General features: G+C 43.8%; 1 protein-coding gene across 10 annotated transcripts in view; it reads right to left on the bottom strand.

Moving 5' to 3' along the window:
• Window positions 1–22542, bottom strand: part of SYTL3 (synaptotagmin like 3) — an 83538-nt gene extending 60996 nt beyond the window's left edge. For 2 of the 10 annotated variants that reach the window (XM_045544647.1, XM_045544657.1), the window contains exons 1-4: window positions 19860–21628; window positions 19306–19335; window positions 12174–14207; window positions 10196–10414 (exon numbers count right to left, since the gene is read on the bottom strand). In XM_045544647.1, coding sequence (XP_045400603.1) covers window positions 10196–10414; window positions 12174–12283 — 329 coding nt within the window. In that variant the 5' untranslated portion in view covers window positions 12284–14207; window positions 19306–19335; window positions 19860–21628. Of the gene's footprint in view, window positions 1–10195; window positions 10415–12173; window positions 14208–19301; window positions 19336–19859; window positions 21629–22501 lie in introns of those variants that run through there. The other 8 variants (XM_045544648.1, XM_045544650.1, XM_045544656.1 and 5 more) reach the window with 8 other exon arrangements.
• Window positions 22543–23887: the final 1345 nt, after the last annotated feature.

Genomic DNA, 23887 nt, shown 5'->3' with positions numbered 1-23887 from the left:
AAACTTCAGATAAAGCAAAATACTGTAAAACTGAGATCAACCCAATTTCTTTGTGGTAGCTTCTCCGACTGCTTGGTAATCCCCAGCTAATATTGTACCGTGCATCATACAGTTCCTTTTTTTTTTTTTTTAACTTTAATCTTGCATGTAAAATGTTTTTTAGTTACAAGGCAAAATAGTGAGTTTTTTCCACCAGTTCAATTGATCTGATTTCAACATTCTTACAGGAAAAAAGACTGATGATCGTGATTAAATCCTAGGTGACTATGATAGGCGTCAGAGTCAAGATGAAGATAAGGAAATGATTTTATCAAGCTGCTACCGACACTTCTTGCAAAACATGAATAAGTCTCCCTTGCTTGACCTCAGAGGGAAGGCAGGCACCCTCTCTGTCACACTCAGAGCTGTGTCCCCGGTGCATGGCAGCCCCAGTGGACACATGTGGGTTGGTGAAAGAATGAATATCCCCACCCCTGCAGGGGCACTCTGAGAATTAAAGGGATCAGGTGGGATCTAAAATAGGCAGAGCCCTGGAGCAGTGCGCACTGAAGCTGAATGTGCAAGTCCTCCAACCGAGCCGGGCTCTGGTCCGGCGCCCAGGCAACAAGCAGAAACTAAATGAGGGAGGGGGCTGGGTGTGGGACAGTGGGGAGGTGCGGGCACTGTGGTGACCAAGAGAACACAGGCCTCACTGTAAGGCATAAAATGATAAATATTAAACACTGTGCAGCCCAGAAAAGACAGGGCCTGAGGGCTGTCTGCAGTCTGTCGGGCGCAAGTCTGTGACTCTTGGTTTGTTACATCAGATAACTAGTCAACAAAAGTAAGAGAAAATTCTACTGTGGCCTGACCCAGCTGTCCTTGTTTAAGGCCCCGACAATAAAAATTGGGTTAGATGCTGCGCATTGACCTGGCCTCCCCTGCAGCCCCGGGAAGGGCACAGGCAGGCAGCACGCGCTGTCGGCAGACCCTCAACCTGGACGTCTCAGAGACAACCAGGCTTCTGAAAAAATGACCCAGGCGGGATCCACGCAGCCCGGAATTCCTGAGCAACAGGCACCATCTGGCCGTGCAAACAGAGGAACTTTCCAGAAGAGGTTGGTCTTCAGAAACATCTCAGACCCCCGTCTGTGACAAAGAAACAACAAGATGGAGGGGAAAACCAGGCTGGAGGGAAGGGAGCGTGGGACTAGGAAACAGGAAGATTCAGGAACCAACGACGCCAAAGCAGGAGGAACGTGGTCTCACCGCCGTAAAGAGCAGAACTGGAGCGCTGGGAAAGCTGGCTGAGGCCGACTCGGTGGAGACACTTTCCGGAACACGAGAGAGAAACAAAAAGACTTTGAGTATTGAGGGAGAAGATGATACAAATGGAAAACGAGGCCAACCGACACAGTAAAAGTTGTCACCAAAGAAGCCAGGGCCGGTGGCATAGGTCAGACCTGACTGAAGAAAACATTACTGAGTTGTTAAAAAAAAAAAAAAAAAACCCACACACAAAAGACAAGCAAACCCAAGCAGAGGCAGCTCAAAAGAATTTTTCCATAAAAATCAATGTGAGGAGACTCATTCCCAGATGCATATTAGACTTTTTAATTACAAGGATGCAGGAAAAAACCAATACCTTTCTAGTACATAAAAACCAGGTGATAAACAAAATAAAATGAAACAGGCATCATATATTTCTGTAATATTAAATTCCACACGGCAACATGGTTACATTTACTGATTTTTTTTTTTTTTTGGAGACAGGGTTTCACTCTGTCACCCCGGGTAGGGTGCAGTGGCATCATCATAGCTCACTGTAACCTCAAACTCCTGGGCTCAAGCAATCCTCCTGCCTCAGCCTCCCAAGTAGCTGGGACTACAGGTGAAAGACACCATGCCCCCCTAATTTTTCTATTTTGTTGTAAAAACAGGGTCTCACTTTTGCTCTGGCTGGTCTCGAACTCCAGGCCTCAAGCAATCTTCCTGCCTCAGCCTCCCAAAGTGCTAGGATTACAGGCGTGAGCCACCACAACTAGCCCCTGAATTTCTTGATTAACAGGTTGCAAACCGGGACGTAAAAACTTAGTGAAGTCATTACTTGTAAGGGAAAACCACTGAAAAGCACTCTCAGTATGCAATGGCTTGGAAAATACACCACCCACACACTCTTCTGGGGATGCACTGCCATTGGTTGAAAACATGAATCAAAATAAAGAACTTGCAGATGGGGAAGTCATGGTCCCAAAAGATTGGCAATGAGTGCCAATCGGTTATGACGCAGATTTGTTTTAATAATTGTTGTAAATATAAGTACATAATATTAATAAAGCAATGCAGGTAACAAAAACAATTATGGAAGGAGACGCCATATAACATAAAAAGTAATAATTATGAGAATTTGGAGCTTTCAAAATGATTGGCTAAATGAATAAATAATTTCTAAAACACTCTTGGTGTGAACACTGGGATGAAACCAAGAATTATACTGGACGTTAAACTGTCTGAAGAGTCACACGCATTTGTTCTCGTTTGATCGTGACACCAGAACCTCACTCCAGTGACAGAGTTTCTACAGCCAACGCATGTTTACCAAGTCTCAACATCTACTTGACAACAGACACCTTTTCTTCAAAGACGACCAGCTCTCCCCTTCTTACAAACACTGTTGCCACATAATTCCTGCCCTGCCTTTTGTGTCGAACTACAGCCACAGATTACGGTTTCTATTCTCTTCCACTCTTTTAAAAAGTTTCCAGGCATCTTCCTGCCAAACCTGACTGCTTTTCTCTATTAATTCACCAGGTAAGAAGACTTCTGTCATCACTCAGGCTCTACAACTGAAGGAGTTACAGGGTGAAGTCTCCTTGATCTTCGACTCTCTCCTGCTGCTCCCTGCCCAGCCCTGGCTCCAAACACACCCGAGACCATCTTCCTCTGAGCAGCCATTCCCGTGCCTTTGGCCCCAACTTTCCACCCCGGATCTCAAGCCTGTCTCTCACCCACGCACCAGTGCCTTCTGTTCTTCGAATAGCTCGGAACGAACCCTGCTGTCCTACGATGACCACAAACTTTCTAAGTTCAAACTAGAATTCATTTTCTTCCCAGAACCATATCCCAGTCTCTTGAGCTAAAAATCTCAGAAATCTTGTCTTTGACTATACAAAAATCATAGACTTTAATATATATTTAAAAATCCTCTAGCAATATGTTTTCTGCAGCCTTGTCAGCAAATATGTATTTTAACAAAATGAAAAAATAAGTCCTCTGCCTCACAGGTGCACTGCCACCACAGAGACGAGTTCTTCCAATCCAATTCTAAAGGGAAATGCCGAATGATTTTTAATTGCGTCTGCATGATTAATAGTATCAGTGATATGAGAATTAGCCAATTCACTTACATCATAAAATCACCAAATATACCAAGCAGTTTTGCACATTACTTATAATTTAATCCCCAGTTCTCATATTAGCTGAAGTAAATTACATGTGAGCACAGCCTCAAGAGATTGGTGTAAAGGCACGATATAGTTCCAGTTTCCATCCTTTACATATTGTTAATTAATGTAGAGCAAACTCTCATGAGAGAAGCATAAGCTAACCTTGCTAAAAAGTAAAATGAAGAACTTATGACAATGGCTTTATTGGAACATTTTCCAGGTTTTCTTTTATTGTGGTAAATATACGTAACAAAATTTACCATTTTAACCATTTTAAAATGTGTAGTTCAGTGGCATTAGGTACATTCACATTGTTACGCAAGCATCACCACTATCCATCTTCAGAACTTGTTTTTCATCTTCCCAAAGTGAAACTGCATACCCATGAAACATAACTTCCCATTCCTTCCTCCCCCAGCCCCTGGTAACCACCATTCTGTTTTCTGTCTCTGTGAATTTACCTACTTTAGGTACCTCAGCAAAGTGGAATCATACAGTATTTGTCTTTCTGTGACTGGATTATTTCAATTAGCATAATGTCTTCAAGGTTCATTCATGTTGTAGCATGTATCAGAATTCCATTCTTGGCCGGGCGTGGTGGCTCACGCCTGTAATCCTAGCACTCTGGGAGGCCGAGGCGGGTGGATCGCTCGAGGTCAGGAGTTCGAGACCAGCCTGAGCAAGAGCGAGACCTCGTCTCTACTAAAAATAGAAAGAAATTATATGGACAACTAAAAATATACATAGAAAAAATTAGCCAGGCATGGTGGCGCATGCTTGTAGTCCCAGCTACTCGGGAGGCTGAGGCAGGAGGATCGCTTGAGCCCAGGAGTTTGAGGTTGCTGTGAGCTAGGCTGATGCCACGGCACTCTAGCCTGGGCAACAGAGTGAGACTGTGTCTCAAAAAAAAAAAAAAAAAAAAGAATTCCATTCTTTTTTATGTCTGAATAATATTCCATTGTATGGATAGAGCCCACGCTGTTTATGCATTCTTCTGTAGATGGACAATGGCTTGTTTCCACCTTTTGCCTGTTGTGAATAATGCTGCTATGAACACTGCTATATTGCTTGACTATCTGAAGTACAGTTTGAGTGTAACAGGCTGTTGTTAAAAATATTAGTTTTTCATTATAATAATATAGGCTGCAGAAGGTTTTGCAAGACACTAGCTCTTGGCATCTGTCGGCATTTATAAGATTCAAATTCTAAATACTTGTGGTTGCTAGACAGAACTTAAAATTAACTCAGCTGCCTTTACTACATAAGAGTGTATGCTACTCGGTATATCATATGCATTCTGTTATCCTTTCCCCAAGCATAACATAAATTTACCACCCCTACATTGTGAGGTCTGAGAACTTGTTTGAAATTAAACACAAAGTAATCATTACAGACAGGGCACAAACTAGACGGGCTTTTGGCAACTTTGTTCAAGGTAACAGTTTCAGTCCCTGGTTAACAGCTTTTTATAATTTTAAAAGGGAGAAGGAATAAGTGGTTTCTTATCAATTGACTTCATTACCATAGTTACAAAAGCACTGTTCACTTGGGTATCAGAGTGCACAGCAGAATTAGGCAGACTTAATACTTTCGCCTTTAAAGGAGTATTTTTGTTAATTTCTAAAAACCATTAAGCATAAATTTTAATCGGAGCAAGGTACCCCCAAAATCTAATTCCATCATCACCAAAGCAACCCCACAGCTAGAAGCAATTCAGAGGAAGATAGCAGGCCAAGGTCTGATTTAACATTGGGCAGAAACTCAGGGACTTCTTTCAACAAGAAGGAGGGCTTATCAATGTTGATTCTTAAATATCTGCATCAATGAAACAATACAGGGGTTGAATCATCTAAAATACTTAAATCACACATGATTTCTATTTGGCTTTGGAACGTGCTTTGGTCTGACCTATGGACTGGGGACGTTATTGTGGAAATTGCTATGAAAACACGACTTTTTCATGTTTTTGAGGAATGGCCAGCCTGTCCGGCATCCCTCCGTCTGCCTGTACCCTCAACTCCGGCCTACGCTTTGGCCCGAGTGCTGGCCAAGGGTAGCGCGTGGCTACCGCAAAACAGCCAGCCCAGGAAAACTTCCCTAGAGAGCCGCGCTTTCAGCCGAACTGAACGAGGTGACAACTTAGAGTCTGAACAAAAGCCTTAATAAAGGAGAAAGCTTACTAAATCTCAAAAAGGTCCTAAAGACAATACTTGCCGTGACAGAATAAATTTCAACAAGAAGAATGACACACTACTGTGAAAGCACTCCCTTTAGTAAGCACAAAATAAACCTCTTTTTCAAAAAGTATTCCACACATTTCCACTTCTTTACTATATGTTTTGGTAACCCAAGGCTTCAAAGATTATTAATAATCATGCCTCTCATTGGGCACATGAATAAAAAGAATATCATGATTCTATATATAATTTTCATTTATCCTATCCCTAGAGAAAACGGGGTACATATACAGTGTGAAACAGCCAGGTTATATTGTGAGAACCAAAACATGCTATTTCTAATCCAGGACAGAGAAGGAAAAAGTGTGTATCAAAAAAGCAAAGGCTTTTACCACGTGAAATTAGTTTTAGTGGCCAACCGCTAAAAAAAAAAATATTGTAAACACACAACTATGTGAAATATTTAACTTGTCTATATATACTTTTTCATGTGAAACACATGAACATGGTTTCTATCAGCAATGTTAAAAGTCAGATTTAGAAAAAAAATCAAGTTTTGAAACAGAAGCTAGGCAGTGGATATATGTCATTTTCGTCTTGGCACCAGGCTAAAATCTTTCCTTGACAACGCTCCTATACCAAACCTGGCATTCACTTTTTTCACTCTTTGGTAGACTTTTACTTACTTGTAGATGTACTTACAAAAGCGAGTGTGAATTATTCCATTTTCACATATTACTTATTCGCCTTTGTTGATATAAAGTGGTGATTTGGTATTTTATCAAAATGTGGGATTAAAAAACACTAGGGGTACTGGTCTGAATTATGAAAGACTATATTTTCTAAACTCTGGAAAGTTCCTATTGTAAGCAGGAAGCATAATTCTTACAGAACTTCTTTACATGTGACTTGATTTTTGATAAAAATTATTTCACCCAATACAAAAAATATAATGCATCATCCTGTAACCATATCTAAACCATAATCTGAAATGTATTTGAACCAAAACACCTTTCCCCCTTTATTTTTAGAGACAAGATCTCACTGTGTTGCCCAAGCTGGCCTCAAACTCCTGGGCTCAAGTGATCCTCCCACTTCCCAGGTGGCTGGGACTACAGGCACTCGCCCCTGCACCCGGCTCACCTCCCTGTTAATAAATTCCAAAATCTTGCTTTAACCATTACTGCTCTGCACAGTAATTCAAGACCCAGCCTGAGAACTGAGAACCTGATAATCAACTTTCAACTGAACACACGGAGGCTGTCCTTTATTGCCGTCAGGTGTGGCACATGAGTGACATCTAGGCAATCCAATAAAGCACCCTGAGATCAACAGTCCCACCTGCCCAAGTTTGAATCCTTCAGTCTAAAATCCCTATTGTAATTATTGTATAAAAGCTCTGTTGCACATTAATTCTTGTTAAAATATTCTCAGACTTACAGAATTCTCTCTACAAAGGGTTTTGAACCTACCCTGGCACCCAAGCACCTCCCTGCCAGCAAAAGGTTCCTAATGACACAGAGGCAGTGTACCCAGGAGAGCTGGGGCTGGGGGGCAAATGATCCGCCACGGTCATAGCCCATTTCAGAGCACGAGAAAGAGGAGCACAAATTCAAAGGGAAAAAGTCCTGAGCAAGAGTAATTCCTCAGTAATCTTAGAGAGATTTCTTTTAGATATGTGGAATTTGATGTTACTGCACAGTATATTATTTTTAAGGGAAAAAAAATCAATGCAAACTTAAATCAAGTTTAATCTTACTTTTTAAAATAAAGCTAAAACCAACAAGCAAATATAAAGCTTAGTCTCCTCCTTAACATCGCAATGTAGTTGTTCCCGGCTGCCATTTCACCAAAGAAATTGTCCATAAATTCCAAGGGGAGAAACATCAACCAAAAACAAGGATAAGTTTATGCTTCTGACTCTCTTCTCTCCTCCTGCCCCCGAGCCCCCTCCTCGGCCAGCTCCTCACTACTCAAAGCAACTTTCTCCCGACGTGGTTCTTCTAAGACCTTCCCGCTTACCTTTGCTCGCTGAGCTCTTTCTGTTGCTTCTCTTTTCTTTTCTACTCCATTTCTTTGGTTTTCCACTCCCCTGTGATCCAGCTCAGCACGCACACCTCTCCGTTTGGCCAGCTCGGAATCATTTTTCCCCCCTTCCCTCGCGTTATCCCCTTTCCAGCTATGTCCCATTCCCCATCACTAACGCTCGGCTCTCGCCTTTCAGGCTTCGCTCCCTGCGGCCCTTTCTCCTGGCTCTGTCACCCTCAGCTGCCGCCCTCCTGAGTCGGCCCTGTAGAGGCACAGGGACACTGGCCTGGCTTTCTTCTGGCAAAGAGCTCACGCTCACACTCCGATTCCTGCTGCCGCAGGTGCAGGCTCCTGGAGCGGCTTTGAAGACCCTGCCCTCCCAGGGCAGGTCTCCCAGCGAGCAGGGGACGGGGAGATCGGGGGATCTGCTCTTACTGACACGGCCCTGGGCAAACCATCTCATGCCTCTAAGCCTCCACTTTCTCAGTGTTATCTGAGGATGACAGTAGTAGCTGCCCCAGACGGTTGTTTGAAGCTTTAAATGAAACATTAAAGGAATATTCCAACCGTTAAAGGAATATTCCAACCACGGCTGCTCTGGAAGTCGCTGCAGCCACTCAGCCTCCCTCGTCTCTCCCTCCCCTGAGCTCAGGGGGCCCTGAGCAGCTCCACAGTCAGTAGTTTTCGGAGAGAAAACTCTCCCTGAAGACAGAAAGCTCATCTTAAATGTCTCCTGGGACCTCAGCACGAGGGCCCAGCCCATCTGACAGGCCTTTTGCTCTGCAGCAATCTGCAAGGTGATTGCTGCTCTAGAGCTTCCTCCTTCTTGATTTGAAAAACCTACTCCCTCCTCCTGTGCCCCCAGCTGGTCCACTGGGTCCTGAGGAACGAGCCTCAGCTGCGGGAGCAGCAGCGTGGGGGACGGCTGGACTCAAAACCCTTCCCAGGTCCCAATATGTGAGAATGTGAGACAGGCACGAACGTCAAAGGCTCTAAAGCTCTGCCAGGCTCATCCTGGTTCTGGTCCTGGTCCTGTTCCAGGACCGGAGCGGACGAAGCTGGCAAGAGGGCAGAGGGCTGCGAGGACAGGGAGAGAGCCGGTGTCACCACAGATTACTTAGCCCTCTCCCCACACGACTTCCTGTGTCGACTCCCTCGCTGTCGTGCAATCGCCCTAGGTATTTTGAAAAACATCTTTATTTCAAAATAAGGAAGCTGGGGTTTCAGAAATCACACTTCGTGTACTTAGAGGGTAAAGTTACAATGTTGGGGACAGGATGCCCGTGAGGGCGGAGGTTTTGACACCGGCAGCCTCCTGGGAGACGCCTCAGCCCTGCCCTCCCGCTTTGATTTTTAGTTTATAGTTAACTCTTGCAAGAAGGAAAAGTGCTGAGGAATTGAACACCTTCCCTGGTGATGTTTGTCATTAGACTTCAGACACGTGTGGTTGACCGAAATGGGGAAGAAGGTGGAAGACCTAGAGATCTCTGGAATCGTCTGTGCTCTCGAGAGCCCAGGCCTGCATAGACACAAGTGTGGCCAGGGCAGCTCACAGTAATTATTTTTTGTTCTCAAGCTAGGAAAAGCCTGAAGGACATTGGCCTCAGTAAACCAAAGAAACGTGAGACGAGGAGGGCAAGTGACCTAAGTCAGTGTGACTTGGCACACTGTTCAGGAGCAAAGAAATCAGGTTGGACCACTTCACCTGTCTTTGGCTGAATGACTGAAATACACTAAGCTTTGCAAAGGGCAGGAAATGTCAGTAGATCATGTCAGAGTGAGCAGTGAAGACAGCCCTCGGACGTAGGGAGAGAAAACCCAGCAGCCACACCCACGCTGCGCCTCTCAGTCCTTGTCCCTGGAGCTTTCACACTGGCAGTGATGTCTGGGAGCTACTTTCAAATCTTGGAGTCTGATGACTCCCCTAGACTCACACTAGCCTAACATTCCTCCCTTCCCGTAAGTTCTGCGATGTTTTTATCCTCTTCCCCCCAACAATTGCAGACTTGTGTTTTCAAGGAGTTCATGGACAGCCCATTCTTGCTTTGAACGATGGGAAACCAGCCAAATGTGTTCTTTATCATTTTCAAAATGGGAAGTTCAAAAATACCAGTTCCTTGTTAAGATTTTTTTTTAAAACCTCTTAATACCAGAAGATTAAAATAAATGTAGGTGCAGTCTATCACCAGCAGGAAGCATGTCCATCAAGTGTGGATCAGCTTGCCTCCTTCAAGACAGGATCACTCTGACATTCCCTGATATAATTTACTCCACTTTCACCGAAGGAGGTAAGTTCTAAGAAGACTAAGGCCCCTAAGTCAAGAAGTCCAAATGAATCTTAACTCCTGGTTAGCCCATCTTTAGCCATTACAAACTTTAGTAAATTAAAAAAGCTTTTTACATAATAAGATTTATTTCTGAATGGAAATAACTTCCAAGTCTAGAAAGGCAGCTCCACGTTAGGCACTCTGCAGGCATTTACTGATTGCACTTGAAGACTGACCGCTTCCTTTATGAATGGTTGGTTTGTTTGGACCATCTCCGAGAAGACCCGGCAATGCTCACCTATCCTCGAAGCACACGGTGCACTTCCAGACGTGCGTCCCCCTCAGGAACACCCGGCACTCGGAGCACACGCGGTGGCTGCAGCCCCGGCACACGGCCCCCCGGTGCAGCAGCCGCCCCAGCACCCGCTGGCAGCGGGCACAGGACTTCTCTTTGTACTCCTGGCTGGCGCTCTTCGCCCCTTTCCATCGCAGGTGCTGCAGCTGCGTTTTCAGTTTCCTGCAGCCCAAAGAGTTAAATAAGATACAACAGAGTGGAACTCCAGATGCCAGGCCACAGGGCCAAGCCTGGGCAGAACGGCCCATGGCCAGGGAAGGGCTTGGCACCCAACATCCCAGGGTTCCAGCATGGCTGTGTGAGCAGGGGCTCCCACCCAACCTTTTGGAGCTGAGGCTCAGAGGTTTTCTCAGCTGAGACAGAGACGATGCAACCTTACCTCCCAGGGCTGCTGTGGGGAATAAATGGCAAAGCGTAAATTACAAGCCGGCATGGAGCAGTTAGCGACTAAGTTCATCCTTCCGTGCTTACCATTATAATGGCCTCTTTATAGTAGGGAGAGAAGAGGAAAAGACACAGAAAAGGGCGTTGATTCTAATATGCAAGGTATGGAAAGATCTAGAAACATACAGCAAAGATCCCTGTGATTAGTGTGAATTACCCAATATTATCATTTAACTGGTGCTGTGCTTTTGCTACTGGGTTTTCCGTGGGTCGTCAGTCCTCTTCCAGCCCCTCATTCATTCCTCTAGGCAATAGCCATAGTGCAAAGAGACATTGTATTGGACCCCAAAAATGTGTCATTACCCAAAACACTCTTTCATGAAATGTCTCTTACCTTCTTCTAGAAAAGAGCCAATCCCAAGAAGCAAGATTACATCAGAAATGTACTTTAAAATTCAGCTTTCAGGATCTTCCCTAGAATTAGTAACTTTTGGACAGAAACTTTCTTATCACAATATCCATGTTACTCTGTTAATATTCAAAATGATCTCTCCAAATCCCTGAAAGATCTCTAATCATAAAAGAAAATTCCATTTTATCTCAGTGTGTTATAGTTTTTAATGGAAGAAAGTTTACAAATACACTTAGAGAGCTTTGAAATAACAAGGAGGATGAAAAAAGAATATTTCTACCTTCCAGTTAACCAGAAAATTTCCCTCGTTCCTCAAGCATTTGGTTGTCCAAAGTTTTATATGTGTATTTTTCTTGGCAGACTCTGAAAGAGTTCTGCCGTCAGAAACAAAACAAAACAAAAAAGCATATTCCACATGCTTATTTTCTAAACCTCACATCCTCTATAAACATGATAAACAAGCAATGCTGTATTTAAAAGTGGGTTTTGACACAGTCTAGCACTGCTTTATTAGGTGTTAACTTGTATCAAACAGCTAGTGCAGCTTAGAGACGACTAGGAAACGCTGCCTGTTGGCCAAGTAGCCAGGAACAGGCTGAGCAGGTTCATACTCTGTGCTCCCCCTTCCTCAAAGCCAACTGGGAAGCAAAAGCGAGCAAAGAAGACAGACAGGAATGGGTTCCATCGGATTTGCTGCTTCTAGCTGCTTTCTGAGCTTTTCTTTGTGCCTTTGGCTACCACGAAAAATAAGGTAGGAAGATCCTTAACCTTAGGTCTTTCCCTAAATTAAGGGGTGTCCCAGGAGCCTGAAAGCGTCCCCTGAATTGCTCCCACACGGTAAGCAACAGAAAAGCAGACAGGCAGACAACAAACTTGCCACAAAAAGTCCCCATTTTAAATGAATGACAAGAGCAGCCTTCCTCTCTCCTCATCATCATCTGCCTTGAGTGAGGTGGCAGAGGTAACTTCCACCCACAGCCCTCTGCCCCGACCCTTCTCAGGCAGGAAGCCCACCAGTAAGCGAGCAGGAATCTGCAAGCAAGCGGCAGTACGCTAAGGAGTGGCAGGCTCCAAGCAGAAAATGTTAAAACCCCAAGAATCACACCCCTCTGGAGGGCAGCCTACCGTATCCTCTCCTCCTCTGTGTTTTGGACCACCCGATCTCGGTACAGGACCTGGAGAATGGCCTCGCGCTCCAACTCCTTCAGGGAATTCAGATTTACTTCTTGGGCCATTTCCTCCTGCGCACGAGCATGGAGTCCGCTGCAGCCCTGCGTTCTCTGAAGAGCTCCCTCTCCTATTTCTTTGGCAACTGTGTGTTGCTTGTGTCTCCTTTTTCCTTTTTATGTGTGTCACACTCCTCAAGAGAAGGAAGCCCCAAGAGGCTGTCCCTCTGCTGGAGTCACCGCTGGCAGAGCCTCGTGCCACCCAGGCAGTGTTTTCACTGGGTTCTGTCACAGCCTCGGACATCCATCTGCAACAAAAGCTTATCTTGTTTTCTGAGGCCTCGCCAGAGATTGTTATAAATTATGCATGGCTCCAAGCAGATAATTTCTGCAAAGCAGAAGTAATACCCAACTGAAGAAACTTACAAATACCAATAAGAGTATCAGTGATTTATGGGAGCGACCTTTCCACCTAAAATGTTTCCGGAGCAGAAGGAATGATCACGAAAGCCCAGCCTGCTCAATACCTGTAGTAAAGACAACAACAAAAACCAGCAACATTTTTCCTGGCATGAGTATTTCTATAGCGTTATTTCAAAAAAGACAAAATGTCCTACACAGACAAACTTTTGCATTTTCTGTGGTGGTGATGATGTAAGATTTTAATTTTTATTAAATAAGCCTCATATTTCTAAAAGCCTCAAACTTCCAACCTTGAGTTTTCCTAATATGAATTCTGTATCTTCAGTGGCCAGAGGGTATAAGGGTTTATGTTTAATGTGTATCACCCTAATTGAGAAGATGCTAGAAAAATGACATTCTCAACTGTTAGCTATTGTTTTTACAGTTAACTTCAGAACTCGCAAAAACTTTAATCAGTTAGGGAGGTATGAAGTGGCATTAGCACAACCTCAGCCTATCAATTATTTATGGTCTTTAATAGTTTTCATGAACTGCCCTACGCATCAAGTTTTATTTCCATTTAATGACAGTTGAAAAGTTCTGCATATATCATTTTATCCAGAAAATGTAGATTGAATCAATATACTTTCTATAATGCCATCTTTGTTATTAAATCTATGTGAATCCCTTAGTAATAAACTGTCCTTTCAATGTTTTAGGAGCTGAACTCCCCTTACTGGGCTTCAAAAGACGTCCATATTATATTAACTTATGATCCATAGCAAATTAGTGAATGAGAGGTTAATAGAGCCCTAATGTAACATTCTCTTTAAACAAAGATTCTTAACCTTTTTTCTTAATCTTTGGTAGTCTAGTGAAGCCTTTGTATTTAAATGCATGAAATAAAATACATTGGGTTACAGAGGAAGTTAATTATACTGAAATATTTTTTAAACTGTAATATAGCAACATATGTGCTCATTGGTGCATGAAAATAATAAGACCTAGCAGTGATCTGCCATAATTTCAAAGTAGTGATGAGTACAAACAATATTTTGAGATATCTACAACATGTAATGTGGCATGAAAATATCTGTGATTTCTACTGATGATGAGTCACAAGTCCTGCTGGTTCTACTGTAGTTTTTTGCCTATATTCCTAATTTAAGAAAATGCTGAATTTTAAGGTTGAATGAAAATAAAGATGTAATTTTGTTCCCCATCCAACTTCCTGGGCTTACATACAAAGAACTACTGGCTTAAGGAATTCTGTATCTGTCAGTTTCTCTATTGTAAGATAAAATTGAAATATATTGCTTATCCCAGTTGCAGAGGTTGCATGAGGAGTAGAAAACCCCGGAGTTCTGAAAAGGTATGCTCTTGGCCTCCAGTCTCCAGTAAAGCACCCACAAGTACCTGCCCTCCAAAAGCTTCCTATCTGGATGGTGGGAAAGCACAAAGTGACAAGGACTTTGGACTCTTACCCAGCCCTGCTGGTACCTCACTGTGCCACCAGCGGCTAAGTCTTGGTTTCCAGTTTACAGATGAACAGATGGAATTAGCAGATCTCAGCTCCCCAGGCTCTGAGTCTCTGGAAAAAAGGAAAGCAATTGAAAACCAGTGTGTGATCAAGTGCCAAGTGCTAAGGTGCAAATCAGCCATCGTGGCACCAACAGTCTGAGCCTCTTCCCAACTTGCCCCTCAGTTCTTGCTGTCTTCTTATTTCTACTCTACTAAGCATACTACTGGGTCAAGAGCTATGTAGTTTCTCTGATTCCAGAACATTTTAAATGAAGACTTTTGCACTTGGCTCAGTTCCCTCGGTCTGGACACTGTGCTTGCTTTCCACGCGGCGTCTGCGCTCGGGTTAGCAGAAACACAGGAAGGGCGGTGCTCGCCGGTAACGACGCCGCGAGGGGATCCGGCAGGGGGGATCCTGGAACACCCAACTGCTCACTCATTCAGGTGGCTAGGCTTATTATTTCAAAAACACAGGACTCAATGATCATTACAGAACACTACTCCAAACTCTCAAACCGAGGCCCGAGCGGGGAAAGTGCCCTCGTCGTGGCTAAGTGGGAGCTCAAGCTCCCCCTGGTGGCCACTGGCTCCTAAAGACACCTGAAGTTCGGTGTGCCCGGACCCATCCATCCAGTCGCTCAGCAGATATCTACGGAGCGCCCAGGCGCTGTTCCAGCTGCTCAGGGTACGCGACTTGATTGACTGTCATTTATACCCTATCCTACTTGTAAACAAAAGATGAGGAGGCTTACAATAAAAGCACGTAGGGGACAATTAAAGGCAGAGACAGCAGCAGCAAGTGAAAAGGAGCAGATAATTCTACCACAAACCTGGAGTAAAACAGTCACTGCCCTTGAGGTTTTTTTTTTTTTTTTTTTTTTTGAGACAGAGTCTCACTCTGTTGCCCAGGCTAGTGTGCAGTGTTGTCAGCCCAGCTCACAGCAACCTCAGACTCCTGGGCTCAAGTAATCCTCCTGCCTCAGCCTCCCGAGTAGCTGGGACTACAGGCATGCGCCACCATGCCCGGCTAATTTTTTCTATATATATTTTTAGTTCTCTAGCTCATTTCTTTCTATTTTTTTTTTTTTTTTTTAGTAGAGACGGGGTCTCACTCTTGCTCAGGCTGGTTTTGAACTCCTGAACTCAACCAATCCTCCTGCCTCAGCCTCCCAGAGTGCTAGGATTACAGGCATGAGCTACCAAGCCCGGCCCAAGTTTTAAACGTATTTCTAACTTTGCTGGTAGCCAAGGCAAAACAAAATGAAACAAAAAATCAGGATGGTATATACGGTTCTGATAAACTGAGAGAAATACAGAAGGACATTCTCAAGGCACAAAGGACTAAGAAGACAGTTGCTTGGACAGTGGTTTGGCAGAAGACACAGACCTGTGCTTTGTGGATCATTATTATATTGATCTCAAATTAAAGCCAAGGACATAGCACTGAATCATATTTCACTGAAAGTATTTCAAACATAGACCAAAACAGGCTACTTCCTGGTATTCCAAGTTGATAAGGGATAAAGGGACAAGGGAAATATAGGTTCCATATCCATCCCCTGTTCTTGGTCTTTACTTTGAGAGACTTCGATCCCAGCTTCTCCAAACATGCAGCCAAACTGGAGATTTTGACTCTCGTTTCTATAAGCCTTCAGTCTCATAGCACTGGGTTAACATCTACTATGAGTAAAGCCTTCTATTGTTAGATTGAAATGTACTTTTTTTTCCCACCTTGGAAGGTCCCCACCCAAAAGGGGTGACTTTTTTGCAATGATGCAGTTAGTACAGCACAGAGAATCATTTGCATCAAGATTTAACAGAAGGCTAGAAAGATGTTTTCTCTTTGGTTTTCAGAGTCCTCCTGGCGTCCCCACTGGCTCGATGGCTTTGGATATCCCATTTAACATGTTTGAGCCAGGGTTGCTTTGTGTCATTGGGACACGTTTACGATTTTCAGTGGGGCAGTACCACACCTCACCTTTAGAAATGTGTGGGGTGTTTTTGGTAGCCAACAGTGACAAAGAATTATCATGCATTCCCAGATAAATGTTGACTATCTTACCAGACAATTCATTTAGGTAAAAAAAATAATTATCTGATAACAGAATTTAACTCATATAAACACAAAGTATATTTTACAGGGTTTTAATATACTCCAAATTTTCTAGGAATGCAACTGTTGTATAAATTGAAGGGAGACTGTTTCATTCAGAATTTTAACAAGTGTTTATTATTTCAGAAAGACATCATGGAGGGCAACATTGCTTCTAGTATTTAAATCACTAATGTCATACACTGGGAACCATCTGCATTTTAGACATCATATTCAACATGATTCTACATATGCAAACATCTGACTGCTTTACTGTGTCTGCTAATGTAGTTTACATTTGTGAGTATATATTACATTATTGTAATTCACTCTATTTCTGCTTTTCTCCCAGTAATGACATTATACTATTATTATTATAATTATTATATGTGTAGGTAGGTTATAGCATACATGAATTTTATTTCAGGATCTTAAAAGGTACAAACATTTCCTATAAAGAATGAGCAGTGGGTCTCCTGGGTCTAAGAATCGCAAAGTTAGAGAATCCAGTAATCTCTAAGGTCACTTACAAGTTAAATGCTATAATTCCCTTGTTCATTTTTCAAGATGTTATTGGTTTTTTTAGGAGAATGGGACAGAGGAAAATGGAGAATTGTTTGGTTGGTGGTTAAGTTGTGTCATTTTTGGTTTGGGGGCTTTGATTTGATTGTCAATTTGTTTACATATGTGATAAATTCCAGGTTTTAATCCAGAATTCAGAGTTCCTCTTTCAATAGAAATTATTTAAATTATATCAACTGCGTCTTTTCAATCCTCCTCAACAAACTCTGGAGCTCCTTCTCTGTCTCTGCTGGGCTGGCTGGTAAATGTCAGCTGCCAACTTAGAGGTTCCACTTATGTTTCACTGTCCAGATCACTCAGAAACAATTCACTAAGACTATTCTTAGCTCATACTCTATTCAAGACAAAGTGCCCCTAGATGACAATTTACTTATTTTAAAATTAGTTTTGAAGGCTTTTTCTTTTTTTAGTAAACTTCTTCCTAGTCAATAGGGGTTTTTATTTTTTATGTATATTTGTTAACTACCATTAGTTAACTATCACTAGGTGAGATACGCTTTCCTGCCAATTAAAACTGTATCATTGACAGATAGATGTATTTAATAAAAATCCAATTCACTATACATAAGACTAAATGTGATAAGTAGGAAGCCAGTGTTTATTCATCATATACTTAGCATTATCCTTAGAATTCATTATTCTTTTTTTCTTTTTAGGGCAGCAGGTGGAGTTAATTAATAAGCTGAATGGGCCCATGATAGGTACCAGCAAAGTCAGAGGTAACTCCAGCCACCCCATCATTAGCAAGATGAGGTGCACCCTCACAGATTCGATTTCTGGTCGTCTATACGAGCAAGAAATTAAAAACCACATTGGGTTACTTTACATATTTATTCTTCAGAACAGGGAAAAACAAATATCCTTCTCTCTCAGATGCGTCTGACTTTTGCTATGTTTTGGGATAGAACAGGGAGGTAGTAGAGGAATTCCATGAAACCTGCGACAAGCAGTTTGCACGTTCCTTTCACTATTCCATGTATCGCCACACGCAAGTTTGTGCTTCCCGCCCCTCTAAGATGAGGTACGAGGGTGACATTTTTAACACCCTCAAAATGGGAAACACGGACGACTGGCAGGAATCCGGAGCCGGCTGTGCCCATCCACATGCAGGCAACAGTCACGTGCAACCAACGGGGGCAGCAGTGACGTTGCTGAGCGGACGATGAGTAAGGGACAGGCAGACCAGTGACAGGAGAGCACAGGAGGTCTGCGTGGCCGAGGGGGCTCCACTGAGCCTGGGAGGAGAAGGGGTGCTGTCTGAGGAATGGGAAGGGGAGAAGGCATCTCTGGGCTGAGGGGCAGGCTACTTAACAATATCAAGCTAGGAATGTGCCACTCTCCATGCTCCAGTGAAGCAGGACAGCTTCTCCCTCCCCATGAACAAACTCTAAAGTGTGACAATGGCCTTCCTGACCCTCCCTGATCCAGCCTCTTCCTACTTCTCCAGCCTCAATTCCCACAAACTGCTCAATGCTCTCACATTGAACTCCTTCGAGACTATGCCTGGAACACATCATACAGTCTTCATTTCCGTGCATTCGCTCCCAGTCTTCCTTCTGCCCACTACGTCTCATTTCCCCTGAGGCAAACAAGAGGACAGCCAGGACCAGGGTGTGGGGGACTCCACTCTGACCCGTGCACACAAGTGTGCCGATGGGCACATTACCTGACCCTCTGGGACTTAACTTCCCTTTCTACAAGTACAGTCCACCTTTGGCCAGGCACGGTGGCTCACACCTATAATCCCAGCACTCCGGGAGGCCAAGGTGGGAGAATTGCTTGAGCTCAGGAGTTTGAGACCAGCTTGAGCAAGAGTGAGACTCCATCTCTACTAAAAATAGAAAAATTAGCCAGGCATGGTGGTGCACACCTGTAGTCTCAGCTACTTGGGAGACTGAGCCAGGAGGATCACTTGAGCCGAAGTTTGAGGTTGTAATGAGCTATGATGATGCCACTGCACTCTAGCCTGGGAACAGACCAAGACCTTGTCTCAAAAAAAAGACAAAGTAGAGAGAAGTACAGCACCCGCTTCGTAGAGTTGTGACGATCACGTGTCCATACACATAAAGGACTTAGAGCATGGTGTTGAGCACGTGCTAAGCACTCAGTGAATGTTAGCTGATAGTAGCAGCTGGAGTAAGTTGAATCATTATTATTGTTAACCCTTCAAGGGCCAGATCAATTGCCACCAATTCAGGAACTTTCTCCTTATTTGTAATCAAAATTAATTGCTCCTTCATGTTTAACCCCTTCCTACTTTGTGTCTCTCTCTCTAGGAATCTGCTTTCATTCTGCCTTGTATTTGAGTGTCTCCTTTCCAGTGACAATACGGGGTCTCGGTGATTGTCCCACCTCCCAGCAAGGAGGCACTCAACATTTGGCTTGCCTTGAGAAACCTGTGAATGTTGCAATGTGTAGACTTACTCATTTAGAGCAAGCAGCATGAATTCAAGCAGAACAGGAAGTAAGGACAGTCAGAGGGACAAGTACCTACTCACTGTCGAAAGCTTCTGCCTCCAGAAATCTGAAAAGTGTGGGAAAATATGAGTCATTTTGGAATTTGAAAAGAATAATAAAATTATTTATTTTAATGCTCTCATGCAGAAATTCACAGTCTCATCGCTTGAATAATGAAATCTCCCAGGACCACTGCTCTGTAATATTTATGCAGTCACTTTCTCCCTCAACAAACCCTTAAATTTCGTTTCTTACACCCCAGGCACTGAGTCAGGCTCCATCCTCGCCCACAGGGAGCTCAGACTCCAGTCTCTTGCCTCCTTCGTCTATTGCATGTTTGTAAGGGTGGCTGCCTTTGTTTTACAGCACTCTACCTATCAGTCTAATTTTATTTAACAATTAAAAAGTAAATCAAACCTCCACCACATCATCACCTTGAAGGAAAAATTCTGCAGCTGTTTAGAGAAGCACCCCCACCAAACCATCCCATCTCAGCACTGCTTTTGGAGCCAGCCCGTCTGGGATCAAACCCCAATTCTGGGACTTAGCCGCATGCTCTCGGGCCAGTCGCTCCATCTCTGTGAGACTCACCCTCCTCCTCCGTGACACGGGAAAGTGATCCCTGTTTCCTAAGCCTGTTTTGGGAACTCAATGAGTCATCCAGGCACAGCCCTAGAGCAAGGGCTGGAACAAAGCAAGCAGGACCCGAAAGTGTTCCTTGTAAGGTTCTGTCTTCGCCTTCAGAGAGGCCTGAGAGCGGGAACTAAGCCATTCTCTGGAGCAGGAGGCGGCGGCCGTGGGGACACCTCAATCCAGGTGCTTCCACTTGTCTTATCCAGCCGGCTGCAGCCCAGCTGGACGGGGCATCCAGACTCGCAGTGTGCGATGGTCTTTAGCGCATCAGCTCGACAACACCGACTTCCCTGGCCTTCTTTGTGCCGAGCACGGGCCAGGGATGGCAGGTCTAAGAACAGGCAGGACCAAACTCTGCATTCAAGAACTGCAGATTCAGCCAGAAGGTGGACTTGCGGACAGATAAATGGTCACGTGGTGGAAGGATCTGCAGAGAAGGAGAACGCTCGGAGGGAGGTGTGGGTCACTCTGCAGGGGGAGAGCAGAAAGGGCTTCCGCCCGGGGGGCAGCTCTCTGGGGTGCTGTCCTGCGCTGGAGGTGTGAAAGGACGCTTGCTCTCCTCGGCCTGACAGCAAGCCTCGACTTGGGCTTTTAGATCTGGCAAGGGGGAAAGCACGAGAAATGCAAAACCGAGGGCGAGAAGAAAGAGGGTGGAAAGGCAGACAGTGTTTACTTGCGGGCGGTGCTTCCTGGCTCTTTCGCCCAATCGTCCTATCATCTCTGGTCATCAGATCAAAGGAAACAAAGTTTCACCCCTCACTGGGATGGGGGAGAATATGACAGCAGAGTGGAAATGTGCCAATCGCGGCAGCACCTGTGCTGCGGCTGTGCCTGTCATCACCGCTGCCCGACTCTGAGGGGAAACTGCAGAGGTTCTCAAAGCCTGCAAGCCACAGCCTCGAAGGCCATCTCAGGGGGCGGCACCCCCCCTCCTGGCTGCTTTACCGCAGCTACTTCCTTGAGAAGCTTCACAGCCTCAGCTCGCAGCCACAGTGCGTGCGCCTCACACGCAGGGGAAAAGCTGAGTGACTAAACTGGCCTTGAAGTTTTACCTGAAAATGTCATCAGTGTTTTGCTTGCGTAGGTTCTTTACGGCAGCCCATGACAGCCACAAACAACGCCGGCCCCGCCAAAGGGGGCGATGACTAAAGAACAGCACTTGCCCGTGGTTCCGACCCAAACCCGGCACCAGTCACAGGCTGGACTGACTCATCTTTGCAAACACGAGACGACACGCATGTATATCCGTCAGAAGTCAGAGAAGGAGACGCGTGTTTATAAATTCCGGTCTGTCTCGTTAATCAGGTGGATTTTCCAGGAAGGGAAGGAAGCCAGGCTTCAAGGCCCCTCCCACGCACAGCCCGAGGGCCCACACCTGGCTCACTGCATTTTCCTAAAGTCTCCGCGAGTTGCATAAGCTTCAGACCCCTCAGAACTCTGTACTTAACATTTAAAGACACACACGTGTGGGCTTAAATCTGACACACTTGAAGCCTACCTGAGATAGCAGAAGGTCCACGAGCACTTCACCTGAAAGGTCACCGCAGCTCACTGTTGAGTCTATGTATTCTTTCTCATTCAGGTAGATTTTTACCAGCAAAACCCCCCAAAATGTTATTTTAGAATCAGAGTAAGACACTGACATAGAAATCCACGATTTTCATGGCTTTAAAACTTGACCTCTTCTTATGGAAGGGCAAAGAAATGAGAATATTATTATATCAGTATAAGTACTACACTCATAATTGTTATAGGTTTTGTTGTACCAACAGCTGCTATTTATTTAGCACTTACACTGAGCCAGTTTAACAAGGACTTTAAATCCTCATTACAACATTATGAAGTGAGTGCACCCATTCTACAGATGAGGAGAGTGAGTAGTGAACCTTGGAATGATTAATTTACCTAAAGCCACACTTGTAATCTGAGTCTGTTTCACTCCAAAACCTTATGCTTTGTTTAGGCAAAGAAGTTAAGAAGTTAGAATATCCCACTATCTTGGCTGAAAAATTTTTTCTACACCAATTCTAATTTCTTAATAGATCCTTAATATCTAATATGCATTTCCCTCTCACGGTCTCTCTCTTGCCAAGAAATCTGTTTGGAGGTTAAGGAAGCTTAATTAAAATAAATTTAAATTAGACCCTCGCTAAATTTTTTATTTTGAAATTATATTTATGTTCCACCTCTAAACTAGAGATTATGGGCGATTAAAATAATGAAATTGATTCAGAGAGAGCAAAATAGTAATAACTTGTATGTGTAAGAATTTACAAACCAAAGAAGAAATCAAATAACACTCTACCACGTTAAAAGAAATCACACCGTATAGCTTTTAGATAGTTAAAAAATCAAACAAAACAGAAAAACACTAACTCTCAAATTACTTCTACCATACCATTAAATCTGTCTTACCTTACATTTCAAATGTATGCTATTCAATAAAATTATGTGTCACCTTTATCTAATTTATTACTGGTTTTGTTTCCCACTTTTCAATGTCATCAATGTGAGAAAAGTTACAATAACTATTCTCTCTATCCCCCCTACCCCCCACCAAACAACCTGCTCCAGTGGCTGACCTTGGATACCCATCCTACCTTTGCATCTGCTTCCACAGAAGAGACCAGGGTAGGCTGCTCCGAGATAAGGAAGTCTAGTCTTCTTGTTAGAACTGACGCATTGCTCTTTCCTTCCTGTTGGGCACGGGCTGAAGCGGTGCACCCTACGTGGCCAGCCCCAAGCGCTTCTGTGGCTACTTCCACATCACCAGGGAGCAAAGCCACCCAAAACCACACCAAGGAGCTCTTATATGCCAAAATTTTACATTTTTAGCTGGAGGAAAGACCAAGCTGATGCTAGTGAAATGTTTCAGCCAAGGAAACCCCCCAAAGAGACTAGAGGCTTAAAATATTCAAATGTTCCCACCTTTGTGAGGGGTTTCATGTTGACGTCAAGTGTAAATGACTAACTACATCTCAAAAAACAGCTGCTAACTCAAGAATCCATTTATAACAAGACTGGCACAGACATTTTGGGGGTAAATTTCTTCGACGTAGAGCATGTATATGGAATATTATACAAATTATAAGCACTGCTTGATAAATTCCCAAAGTGAACACATCGTATAAAGAAACAGAATATGAACAGCATCCCAGAACCTCTCTCCTCCCCCTCCACCACTTCTGGTTACTACCTTCCTCCTTGTGTATTTTTATTTTGTTAGAGGAGGGTCTCGCTATGTTGCCCAGGCTGGTCTCAAACTCCTGGCCTCAAGCCATCCTCCCACTTCCACCTCCTGAAGTAGTTGGGATTACAGGCACGAGCCACCACACTCAGCTCCTGGGGACCCAGCTCCTGGGGTAACTATTATCAGAACTCTAACACCATCGATTGGCTTTTCTGTTTTTCTACTTTGTATAAATAGAATCGTATGATTTTTAACAGTCATGTCTGGCCTCTTCTGTTTAGCGTTAGGTTTGTGGGATTCACCCATACTGTGGCATGTGGTTATCGTTTGTATTCTCGTTGCTGTACATCGTTGCATGAATATACAGTTATTTATCTGCTGTACAGTTGATGGGCATTTGTGTTATAATTTCTGGTATTATGAATAGTGTTGCTAAAAACATTCTTGTATAGTCTATTGGGTAAATATTTGTACATGTTTCTGTTGAATGTGTGTACAGGAGTGGAATTGCTGGGTCATGCGTTAGAAGTATGTTCAACTTTAGCAGATGCTGCCAGTTTTCCAAAGCAGTTGCACTAATTTACTACACTCCTACCAGTAGCAAATTTCTGTCACTCCACACCCTCACCAACATTGACATTATCAGTAACTGCCTTTTTTATTTTACCCTTCCAGGTGGGTGTGTAGTGGTATCACATTATGGTTTTAACATGTAATTCTCTGATGTTTAGTGTAGCTGGGCAATTTGAGCATTGTTTTATACGCTTATTGGTCATTTGGATATCTACTTTTATGT

Source organism: Lemur catta, chromosome 2, assembly GCF_020740605.2.
Source record: "Lemur catta isolate mLemCat1 chromosome 2, mLemCat1.pri, whole genome shotgun sequence".
In the NCBI taxonomy this organism is placed as follows: Eukaryota; Metazoa; Chordata; class Mammalia; order Primates; family Lemuridae; genus Lemur; species Lemur catta.
This window is presented reverse-complemented; position numbering and strand designations above follow the sequence as displayed.